At 35.3% G+C, this 13,151-nt stretch overlaps 1 protein-coding gene across 2 annotated transcripts in view; it reads right to left on the bottom strand.

The window, feature by feature from the left end:
• Positions 1–250: 250 nt before the first annotated feature.
• The window catches only part of atp6v1h (ATPase H+ transporting V1 subunit H), a 29,398-nt gene continuing 16,497 nt past the window's right edge, over positions 251–13,151 (bottom strand). For both annotated transcript variants that reach the window (XM_023335702.1, XM_023335701.1), the window contains 4 exons: positions 12,940–13,065; positions 10,798–10,899; positions 10,346–10,459; positions 251–599 (listed from right to left, as the gene is read on the bottom strand). In XM_023335702.1, coding sequence (XP_023191470.1) covers positions 530–599; positions 10,346–10,459; positions 10,798–10,899; positions 12,940–13,065 — 412 coding nt within the window. In that variant the 3' untranslated portion in view covers positions 251–529. The remainder of the gene's footprint in view (positions 600–10,345; positions 10,460–10,797; positions 10,900–12,939; positions 13,066–13,151) is intronic.

The following is a 13,151-nucleotide window of genomic DNA, read 5'->3' on the forward strand; positions in this document are numbered from 1 at the left end:
CAAAATAAGTTTATGTCGAGTTACTTTTGCTGGTGAAAATTAATTGGAAATGGCACATTTAATGTGCAAGCTGTTTTAGACTACTCTGTTATTTTAAACCAACTTTAAGGGTTGCAAATTTGACAAAAAAATCTTGTTTGAGTTTTAAACATAGCTTATGATCACAGATAAGTTTCCAAACACGTTTATGTCTCTCCTATATATTAAATATGTTTCATGGCTTTAAACACAAAGTTTCAACACATCTAAATCAAGTAAACGTCTTTATTGGAATTCATCGAATGTTTTACAAGTCAGACTTAAATATCTTGCAGTTTTGTACATCACAGACAGTCACCACACATCACTAAGCTGAGGTCACAACATCAAACGGCGAAATCAGTTCACATGGAGGATCACGTGAGGCGCGGCCAGACGAGGGAAGCACAAAGGTGGAGCTTTTAACTCATTTATTACAGGAAAGCGGATTACAGTGCAGTTCTAAACTCATCCACGCAACAACACAAAAACACGAATGCAGATGAAGAGTTCAGCTCCGGGCTGCCACAGCCGGAGCCTGCTGTTGGTCAGAGGACTGCAGCTGTCTGCCAAGATACTCCCTGTAAAAGAAAAACAGTTACTTATTATAAATCGTTCTCCTCCAATCAGTAAGAGCAGAAAATTGCGGTATAACTGTTACTTTTTGTAGAAAACAGTAAAACGTAAGTGGTTTTGATGAGTCAACCGGCATGTTGCTTCATAATTCTACAAAGTGTTTATGTAAATATGAAAAGTGATCTTTGGTAAAATCAGCCTCCATTCTCTATCAAATTTTGGGTTTTCACACAGAAAAACCAGAAATTATCTGATCTTTTCCAGACACTCAGTTGTACTCGTTATCGAACGCTAAGTGCATGAAATCTCAAAGTCTACATCCCACCATGCCATTTATTAAGACCACAAAGACAAAAGGGAAAAGTTTGTGAAAAATAAGCTGTGCCCACAAAAAACAACGTCCTGATAAATGCAGGAAACAAAATGTTTTAGTGATACCTTTTTACCATGACTGTACAACGTTATTTTATATTAATTAACATTACATAAATATGGTTTGAACTACACACAGACGGTTTGACATTACACAAAAACAGTAAAAAGTAAAGTGCGCCATTTGTCTACAATAGTTTATGATATTAAGATATTAAACCGTCTTTATTACGCCTACATTTCTGTATGTTTTCCGTATCTTTATTAGTGTGAGGTATTGAGTCAATCTTAAATGCTGTGTTTGTTATTATCTACAAGTGGAAAATCATCATAATTAACAGAAATAGAGGCTTAAACAAAGTCTGTGTGCAGTTTAATCTGCATAATGCGTTTCACTTAGTGAATTGAGTTAATAAAATGAATGAACATTTTAATAATATTTAATTTTTTTTAAAAATGACTGTTTGTGTGTGTGATGGACAGTCATTTCCATCTGAAAATACTGATATGATTTGCAGTCCAAGCCACTAATTTCTATCATCCACATTAAATTTTAAATTATTCTTTCAAGTTTTAATTGCCTTCAATTTATTTTTTATATAGGATTATTATAAACATTCTTTCTCTGGCAATAAACATAAAATCCTCAGGGGTGGCGAAGTCATAAGGAAAACAATTAACTGAACACTCTTCAGGTCTTCGTCTAATAATCTGCTGTCCAGAAACACATATTTCCAGTCAAAATTCCTGTCATCATTTTGCTTTTTTTTTTGCATTTGTGATTAATGAGCTCTACAGCCACTGATAAGAGAGTAATAATGTCCAACTATTGCTTGATTTAAGCGCATTTCATTTTTAATCTCTTCACTACCTCGGTGGAATTATGGCACTTATTATTCCTTAATAAGACAGCAGGTTTCAGTGGAGCTTCTCCCTCTTATTTGGACCCAGACGTTGTGCACAGCTCAGATATAATGACAGTATATTGAAAGGTCAGAGCTTTTTCTCAGGCATCTCCTTGGCAGAAACACTTCAGATCATGACACTCACCTTATTAGAACCAGAAACATCAAGGGTCTTACAAGAGTCTAATAAAGGCTGTCCAGAACGTCTAATAGTAGGGAGTACTTTCTCTTCAGAAAAAAAAAATAAAATGCCCCACTCACACTATAATTACTCAATCTTTCTCTACAGAGTAGCAGCTCTTGTTGAATTTTCAAAGGAAGTAAATTTCTATTTTTACTGAATGGTACTTTCCTATAATTACATCAAATATGAATCACTGAGTGCCGTATGGAGCTATCTCGGTAAACAGCTAAATCTTTTCTGACAGAAACAAAGTGTGTTTTAGTGTTTTTGTCTTGTACTTCCTCTAAAATGCTGTTTATTTTAAGTCCTGCCGTCTTATACAACCCAATTAAAAGGATGAGTAATTATGACAAAGTTAGACACTTCACTAAGTTGGATGTAGGTAATGAAAAAAGTGTTTCCTGTAAACTTGAAAATCTACATTTCTTTCCAGAGCTCAAATCTCCCGTCGGAGGCTTGCGTTTTAGAGACTGTTGAAGCTAACGAACAATAAGCAGGCGTTTGTTTACTGAGCACTGAGTGCATTAATAAAGGAAGATGGAAATAACTGGGATATTAGAATGATTCATGAAGATGAGGTGCATTCAGATGTATGCTTTAGCAGATGCAGCACTGTGAAATGATTCAAGAAGGAGAAACATGCAAAAATGTCACGCATGTTTAGACGAAAGGGTGAATGAGGCCTTTCATATATTTTAATATGCGTACATTAATCTACAGACTTAATAAAAGTATCTGAAAAAATGTCAGTGAAAACTCTTCACTTATTCTTCAATTATTCTGTTGATAATGTAGGGTATTGATTTTTAGATTGTATTGTTATTGTTTTTATGTAATTTGTTGTTGATGCATGTAACAGGTCTCCCTTTTAAATGAGACGAGTTTCTAGAGATTTTCCTGCACAAATAAGGGATTAATAATAGCAATAGTAATTTTTTGTTAGCCTTCTTGTAATAATTAACGGTTTCTGCCTTGTCAAGAACATTTTAATATTTTAAGATAACCTTAAGCAAGTAAAAACTGTAGTTTTCCCAATAATAATTTTATTTATCAGAAAAAGACTATTTTCCAAAACCAAAAACCCTGGGCTTTTTTCATATAAAATTTAACCGCCCCATAAGCCTCAGGACTGATAGCGGAGAAGCTTTAACCCACACTTCTTTAAAAAACTGTTTTTATTCAGAACTTTAGCGATAAATTCAGTCCTTGCCTCTTTGTTTTGATAAACTTCGCAGTCTGGTGGATTTGCTCTGAACCAGCTAATGAAAACGTACCAGATAAATATTTTTATCAACTTGCTTGAAAGGATGCAGCTTATCGAGTGCAGCTGACTGCGAAACAACTCCTAATGGGCTGATAACTAGCAAATATTTCAACTCCATTTAAATTATTTGGCATCAATGTCACAAACATTTGAATAACTGTTTCTATGTTTGAGATTCAGGCTCAGAAACGTCCCAGATAAATGGTCTGTTTGTATATGTAACAATCTATTTAATCTAGGATTATGGGGGAAAGTAGAACTATATATAAAAAAAGCTTTATTTATCAACTATCCGGTAATAATAGTTGATAAATTGAGCACTTTTAAAACTCCTTCAATAAAGATGTAATTTTTTGTGTAAAAGTAGCATTACTTGATATTGAGAACATACTGTATGTACATGTAGTTAAAATTATATAACAATTTTAATTGCTATTGATCAACACACAATGTCCCCACCTTTAGCTTCTATAAAATGTGGGAATAAAAGGTTTATCCATCTGATTAAATATGTTGCAGATTAAGAGAGTGTCATGCTTGAAATACCAAATATTTTACACAGAATTTATTGGTCCAATTATGAAAAACAGATGCAAACTCTGTCATTTACAGAAGTTTTTCACTTTACTTGGCAACCTTCATCTACCATTTTTGACATCGCCTGCATATTCTTGTCTAGACTGTAAAGTGGGAGATTAACTTTAAACGCATGCATCCTTGAAACCCAGAACGAAGGTTAATTTAGACTTCCTGCATTTCTTTCACTGTCTGCCTCCCTAATACATGCAACACATATCACCACAAAACATTGCACTTCAGTCTAATTACTAACACAAGGTGGAGGGCAGCTGAGGACAAGGACGGAGAGGCTGTCAATAGCTTTCAGGCTTCACAACAGTTCAAAACAGAGCCGATAGGCTAAAATGACATTCTTTCAAGATCGGGACATACATTAAAGAAAGCAACTTTTCAAAACGGTGTAAAAGGCCACGGAGATAACCATGCACATATTCACTGTTGTCATGACAGCAAGAGGCTCAGATAAGTAAGGACGTGAAGAACTCCTCATGGAAACAATGAGGCAACCCACTCAAGGTGAAAACAACTGAGGTGAGGCGCTTTGAAAATCTCGACACCGTGGTTCAATGAAACTTTGCTATTTACAAAATAATGATAATGAAAAAAAAAATTAACCTCCCCCTGACGACTTCCTCATACATTTCTGTTTTCATTGAGTCAATCAGTGTAGGCAGCAGATCATTTGATGAGAACTTTGAGATGTGACACACCTCTCTGACTTTACAGGTCCCTACAAATATAAATAAAAACAGCAAGCTCAACAGCAAAACAGTGAGCATGAGTAACTTTCCTTTGCTATTGTTGTCTCAAACGCATTAGAACACAAAAATCGCTGTACTACTGCATCAGCACAGTATGTCAGCCTTTCAATAGCTCTCACAAGGGGAAGGCGTGGGTGAGTAATATCTCATTAAGAAGTCGACGTAAAAGAACGGATGAAAGTCGTCGGATGCGATACAACGCTGCCGCTTTCAAAAAGCGACAAAAAGAAACAAGCTCTGTGCAACAAAATGTCCATTTTCATAGGCAATGTAATTAACTTTGCCATGGTATGAGGGACTGTGCTGAATTTTACATGAGTTTTCAAACCAGACTCGGTGTGCACCAACAGCGGCTACTGTTTTGGACCTTTTTGGGGCCTGCCATGCAAAGCAATGGCAGGAACCTATTGCTATTCTCCCAAGAAAAGTTTCTTTATTATTATTATTCTTTATTTTTCATCCGTAACCGTTAATGCGGCTCATACCGCTGCGTGCACACCTACAAAAGAGGTATCAAAACGTGCAGAAAATTCACGCCATTCCAGCTATTACTTTTGGTGGGATTCGGGATTAACATGGCGACATAATTCGCAAAAAACTACGAAAAAAACCCCATTATAACTCAATGGGAAAAATCCTAGAAATACCCTATTTTTGAGGATTTGCTGTGTCGTCACAAATTCACCTAGAAATGCCATTCAAATTTCATTTTGTAGATACGTCTGTGATCTCTTCGAAAGTGAAGACGGCTCGTCGATACCAGTTATGGTTTGTCCACAATTTGCCTCTAAGCGACCCAAAGTTTCTCATTTTTGCTCATATTAGAGTGACAGCCGACCTCGGTTCATATCTGGGCACAACATTTCTTTCTCTCATCACTGTAAATGCTCTGAGTGAGGTACAGATATGAATCTCGGGACTATCGCAGAAGACACATTGAACTGTCATACGCTTAAAACGCTTTTCGAATATGTATTACGGTTCCCGAACAAGAAGGATTTGTTTCCAATGCTTTTTTTCAGTAAAGTGTGTTTGCTCAAACACACTTGTGTGTTTGAGAGCTCACAGCTCAGAGCTCACACCTGCTGAGACCATTATTTGCCATAGCAACGGAACTCAAGAGGCTATTGGCTGCTGGTTAGGACTACGAATACGCATCGTTGTAGTTCTATCTATCCTCAGTTGAAACAGATCAGGACTGAGAACTGGCCTTTACAACTACTTGCTGCTTTGGGCTGTATATAACTGATTTAACTCAGTAACTGTTACACATGGGATTAGTTTTACACTTTAAAATTAAGCATATTGAAAATTTCACAATAAAAGCCCTGAATATTTTTACATGACGTAATTGCTCTTTTTTGGCTTTATTTGACTTTTTCATCCAAAGCACTGTTACACATGGTATTAGTTTGGCCCTTTAAAATGAAGCTTAACAAAAATTTCAAAATAAAAGCCTTGAATATTTTTACATCAGCTACTTGTGTTTTGAGCATTATATAACTATTTTAACCGAAGGACTATTACGCATGGGATTAGTTTGGCCCTTTGAAATGAAGCATCCTGCAAATTTCAAAATAAAAGCCTTGAATATTTTTACATGACGTAATTGCTCTTTTTGGCTTTATTTGACTTTTTCATCCAAAGCACTGTTACACATGGTATTAGTTTGGCCCTTTGAAATGAATATTAACAAAAATTTCAAAATTAAAGCCTTGAATATTTTTACATCATGTAATTGCTCTTTTTGGCTTTATTTGACTTTTTCATCCAAAGCACTGTTACACGTGGTATTAGTTTGGCCCTTTGAAATGAAGCTTAACAAAAGTTTCAAAATAAAAGCCTTGAATATTTTTACATGACGTAATTGCTCTTTTTGGCTTTATTTGACTTTTTCATCCAAAGCACTCTTACACGTGGTATTAGTTCAGAACTTTAAAATGAAGCATACTGAAAATTTCAAAATAAAAGCCTTGAATATTTTACATGAAGTAATTGCTCTTTTTGGCCGTATATGACTTTTTCATCCAAAGCAATGTTACACATGGGATTAGTTCGGAACTTTAAAATGGAGCATAATAATAATTTCAAAATAAAAGCCTTGAATATTTTTACATCAGGTAATTGCTGTTTTTGGCTTTATTTGACGTTTTCATCCAAAGCACTGTTACACATGGGATTACTTTGGAACTTTGAAATGAAGCATACTGAAAATTTCAAAATAAAAGCCTTGAATATTTTTACATCAGGTAATTGCTGTTTTTGGCTTTATATGACTTTTTCATCCAAAGCACTGTTACACATGGGATTAGTTTGGAACTTTAAAATGGAGCATAATAATAATTTCAAAATAAAAGCCTTGAATATTTTTACATCAGGTAATTGCTCTTTTTGGCTTTATTTGACTTTTTCATCCAAAGCACTGTTACACGTGGTATTAGTTTGGCCCTTTGAAATGAAGCATTCTGAAAATTTCAAAATAAAAGCCTTGAATAATTTTACATGACGTAATTGCTCTTTTTGGCTTTATTTGACTTTTTCATCCAAAGCACTGTTACACGTGGTATTAGTTTGGCCCTTTGAAATGAAGCATACTGAAAATTTCAAAATAAAAGCCTTGAATATTTTTACATCAGCTACTTGTGTTTTGAGCATTATATAACTATTTTAACCCAAGGACTATTACGCATGGGATTAGTTTGGCCCTTTGAAATGAAGGTTAACAAAACTTCCAAAATAAAAGCCTTGACAACATTTTAAATCGTACCGAACGGTGCACGTCCGCCTCGCTTAACGTTCTTGCGGTTCTCCGCGTGCCACTGATCACGTCGCGGCGTCCTTTGGCGTCGACGCCGATTTGTGGCGCGACGACGCCGGGCCCATGCCCGACGGGCGCGCCTTGGCAGGCCCCGGCTAAATTTCTTCCGAAATTTTCTAGTTCTTCATTTAAAATTAAAATTGCCATCATCTTAGCGTAACTGCACTGTTAGATTCATTTACTAGAGAAGGAAAACAAATCAAATATGACTAAAGAGCCAGACACGAGGTTCAATATGTACAAACATGATCATAACGATTTTAAGCAATGCAAGAAATTCAAAATCGCGCACATATAAAGACCAATCTAATAACATTTATCTCTTTCTGATAGAAAGATGTAATTACAGATAAAGTGCAAGTCAAATATACTGTATATATATATCTAGTTGTTTTGGTGTGTAGGATAGTAGTTATAAGGTGGAAAGCACATCTTCCTTTGATCCAAAGCCTCGATTATAAAAACCCGTTTTTCTTTCCTCTCTGTAACCAAAACAAGACAGAAAGCCTTTTATGCCCCTGCTTATAAATTTCTACCCACATTTCTGTGATTACATTATTTGCAGGGGACATGACTTAGATGGGTAAGCTGCAAAAAGAGAAGCTCAAAGGACTGTGTTTTAGATAACAGATCCACACAAATACACACACACAAAAAACATTTCCCTCGCCTTCTTGTTTTCGAGCAGTGCAGCGGGCAGTGAGTGAGCGTTTTGAAAATAAAAATACAAAGGGAGAGGTGGTGCAGCAGAAGCAAAATAAATCACAAAGAGTTTGGAATGGAGTTGGTGACAAATCTGGACAGGTGATCAACAGCTAAGATTTATGACAGCAGAGAGCTGGAGCAAACATTTGTGCTGATTCATTTGACCTTAAAAAGAAACATGGCAGTGTGTTGTGACAGACAAGTTTGGGGATGGAGCAAACCAACAAATATAAAACACATTCTTTAACTGGGATTTTGTGATCCTAAATATTTCAGTATTAGTTGACCTTTGATCGAAACATTCTACAAGATATTTCATAAGAAGGAAATGTAAATTTAATGTAGCAGAGTATCTCAGAAGGGAAAATCTCATCTCAGATCAAAATGCAAAACTTTGGCATTGTGGTCTAAAATGTTATGTTTTTTTTTCTCTTCAAACTATTTTCATCTTCTTCTTATATCTTGTCACTTCTTGGCAAATTACATCTTTCCTTTAGGTTTAAACAATTTTTGAAGACGTCATGTAAAGTTTTTTTTAATTCCTTTTGAATGCTTTCCCTGTTATCAAATCTAATGTCTTTGTAGAGTTAACTATTCAGTTTAAAAAATTAAAAATACTAAATGACCTTAAGAGGGTTTCCATATAGTTTTCCATTATATTGGCATTTTTGGGAGTGGCAGAATTTGTTAATAACACAAATAGTATTGATGTAAATAAGGAAAGGCATGAAAGGGAAACAGGTTTCATATTTGTTGTACAAATCACTACAAGGTGACACACAAAAACGTCTTATGGGAAGAAGTTATTGCAACAAAAGTAGGCCTCAAAGATTACCATGAAGCGAATTAAACAGAAATTGTATAACATGTAAAGAAATTTTGTGAGGTTGAATAAAGTTGCTCTGTTTTTGAGGTTTCAACCCATCTATTCTGGAAAATGCTAAAACATTTTGCCACATGCACAAAAGTGCTTGAGGGCCAAAAAATATATATATTTATTTTTGTATTAATAACTTCTTTTTGTTTTTTATGAAACCTGCCCCATTTTTTTTACTTTTTTGTCTGCTCAATAAAAAAATACACATGCTATGTTTTTGTTAGATGAACAGTATTGTTGAGGTAAAAAGGCATCTACAGATCATTGTACATCTAAATCATTAAAAAAGGGTTGTGTTATTAAGAAAAAGTCATAAGGTTGGCAAATATTGTAGTGGAGGGAAGGGTGGACTGATTTTTGTTGTTATAGATGATTGCCAAATTTGGTGACCACACAAAATAATTTTAGTGGCTACAAACAGCCCACAAAATTAAAATTAAACCTTGTCCTAAAGCAACTGTTCTGTCAATGTGACATTGCCTCTGTTGCTGCCATACAAAATTGACTGTGAATATCAGAGAGGCTAAAAAAATGTTTCCAATACAATTAAATCTCATTTTATAGTTCTTAAAGCAAAATTGGAATTGTCCATCATTGGTTGAAGCATAACTAGAGATCAGAAATCTGAAAAAAAGAAATCATGATTTATCAACTGATTTTTCTGTGAAGAAAGCATTTAAAAAGTATGAGGTCAAAATTTCACAAGTATGTATTCTGCTTTTGTCAGACAGCTTTCTTTTTCAGGTAGACAAAACACTTAAACATTTACTTTCGACCAATCTCACTGTTAAATGTGGTTTTAAACATATTGACTGAAACCATCTTCCACAGATGTTTTTAAAGAAAAATCACAAAATACTTTGAATAAATACTCCAACACTCTTATTTAAAAAGGAACATGATGACTCAGACCTAATGCTTTGAAAAATTGATGAAATGTTTCTCAGGTCTGAACAGGGAGCGGTAGCCATTACTTAAATCTGTGTTATTTTTTTTGGACCTCCTGATTCTCCTCGGCAGAGATCTCCAACGACCTTACATCATGTCAGACACACCACCGACCTTCAACCTAAGCAAATGTCTAATCAAGCTGCGTAGGTGAAATCATTTATGAGAGTGAGATCAGGGCTTCGGTCATTTGTATGCAGATTGTAGCTGATGGGCTCTTCACCATCAGAAGGTTTGCTTCAGATAACATCTGAGGGTTCACTGAGGTTAGCGATCAACGTCAAACTAAAAAAATAAAAAGCATTTGTAAACCAATGTACTGATGGATTTGTTCATACCAGTTATGCACCATCAGTTTCTGCACAGCCAACAGGGCGTTGTAACGGACTAGTTGGTCCTCATGGTGCATGTGATTCATCACCAGCTGTTTTCCACCCAGCTGCTCAATCACCCTGAGATGGGAGATAATGGGAGAGAGCCTTTATAAACACAACATGCCCGCTATTTTCATGTTTCAGGTCATTCAGTGATCCATCATGTAATCTAATCCAGTCCAGCTGAAATTTTCTGTGTATCTTATAATGGGTCAGCGGCCTTGTGAAAGGACATAATGCTTATGAAAAGAAAAACAGTGCTGCATGATGCTTCTCACAATAAAGTACATGGTCTAACCAGAGAGAAACAAGGACATCCATGTAAAAGGAGTTTCCATCTGCACCGCTGCCTATCAGCTTAAAATTAATAGACCTGTCCTATTAATATGAGTAGCTTGAATTGCTAAATTTCTTACCGTTTACCACGTGGATAATGTCGCACGTACTCTCCGATATCGTGAGCGGCCACGGCTATAACTTGAGGATCATCAGAGACTTCCAGCAGACGCGTCAAGATCCTTTTGAGAATGAGACACAAAAAGAGAAACTCCGATATAAACATTTTTTCACCATGTGAGGATTGTTATTTTATACAGGATTTTGTCAAAATCAGAAACGCATGAACTCAAAAGCTAATGTCACTTTAAAACAGAGGCACTCCTAACCCATAAAGTTACTATAACACTCCAAGGTTCCCTAAAGCTTAAACCAAGAGAAATACTTGTGATAGTCAAGAAAAACACACAAGGAAAAAAGAAAGGCAATTTAATCTGATGTCTGGGCTGATTGCAGAGAGGGCAATGATGGGAAAGATGAGCAGATTAGAATTTTTACTAAATGTCAATAAGAGCATTGGGCTGTGTGACTGAAATAACAAGGAAAACAACCACAGATTGATTCTGTTTTATCTCTGGTGGCCCAAGTCCTCACACAGACACACAAACTTGACAAACAAGATGCTGGTGTTAAAAGTATTACCAGAGACAGGTGTCAACAAAGAACAACTTGTCGGTTAAATGTTTTGAATTAGGACTCTGGCACACCTACAAGTGTTTTTTTAGGAGAAGAGGGTTGAGCAAAATACTTTTCCACAGAGCACAGGTGTTTAAGACTGGAGGAACGTGTTCAAACCTGTTACCGCAGCACAAGGGTGTCAATTTACTTTTCAATTACGGTTTTCAGCCTAACATTTTCAGTTGTTTTTTTTTTATTAGAAATATTTTTAAGAAGTCAGACCAATCCAATTCTAGCGGTTGCTCCGCCTGAGATATTTAACACCCAGCTGCTGGCTTTTATATTAGGTTAGTGTTTGTTATTATCAGTGTGAATGCAGGTGGACAAAAACCAAGAAGCAAAGTTAAGCGTAGTTTTCTCAATTATATTTTTTGGCTTTGGTTTTGACTACTATTGAAATTTCTTTTTCTAACCAAACTTTGGTAAAAATAAAGATTTAAAGAAACCATACTATAATAATAAAGCAGTGCATGGTAAATTAGTTGATGAGATTTCAAGACTTGATGGAATAAAAATATTTTTATGTACAAAAAGAAGATAGAAAGAGACAGAAAAAAAGATATTTTGGCCACTCAGTTATTTTCAACTCACTGATTTTAGCCTGGCTGTCTAGAAGTCAGGTCACCAATGCTATACAAAGCTACAAGTATTGCTTTTAATATAAAGTGTCAGTGCTTCGCAAAGGTTAAACAATTCAGTAAAGTATACCAAAAGCACAAAGTTTACTTCAGTTATACCTCGAGTGAATGCGCAACAAATGCAGAATATATATGCAGTTCTTTATATCTGTTACTAACAGAACAACTGCATCACTGTTGAGCAGAAAGCAGTATTTTGTTGGTATTACTTCAAGATCACAAGCTGATTATTTTATCACAAAATGAGAATAATTAATTCTGTTATCCTGAATATTTTGTACAAAAATGATGAATTGGCCTTTCACGTCCAGATAATTAATTTGATAAGATCAAATAGAATTTACTTTTAATTAAACCTAGATTTCTGTGTAGTAGCCAACATGAAAGAATCATTTCAAACAAGAATCTTCTGATCTTCAACTGATTCAAAAGACAATTAAGTCTGCAATTTTAAAGGATACAAAAGTTTAATTCCCCCCTCTTTGTGGGTACCCAAATAATAATAAAAAGAATACAAGAACCTCAATTATTAAAAGCTAAAAAAAGCATCTCCTGTTTTGCTGAAAATGAGGATTGTAGTTAGAGGAAGTCTAATTTATGGCGATCTTGGTAGCAATAACTGAGATGGTTCAAACAAAATAATTTGTATAAAATGTATTAGGCACTTTTGAAATTTTGTAGGATAACATGAGATTTTATTACCCATCTTAAAAATGAGTTTTTTTGCATGTGCTTCCAAAAAACAAATTTTTTGCACCACATTAAATAAAACTTTAGTCCTTATGTGACTGAACAGTCTGCACTTTAAGCAGTTTCACTCTTACTGCAGTTTCAAAAATAACAATAAATAAAGTTTCAGGCCAAGGATAAAATTCCTTTTCTAGTCATAGTAAGGGCTTCTCTTACTTGAGAAGCTCGTAGTTCTTCTCATTCAGGCGGACAGCGTTCTCACGCCAGAATTTCTCCGACTTGTGAACAGGACTCCATTCCAGGCGGCCGGATTTGAGCTCAGAGCTGTACTCATCAAAGGAGCTTTCAATAAAAGATTTTTAAAAAACCACACACAAGAAAAAGAACATTGTTATAAAACAACAAGGAAAGAAAGTCTGTGAATTACC

This window comes from Xiphophorus maculatus, chromosome 6 (assembly GCF_002775205.1).
Source record: "Xiphophorus maculatus strain JP 163 A chromosome 6, X_maculatus-5.0-male, whole genome shotgun sequence".
Taxonomy (NCBI): Eukaryota; Metazoa; Chordata; class Actinopteri; order Cyprinodontiformes; family Poeciliidae; genus Xiphophorus; species Xiphophorus maculatus.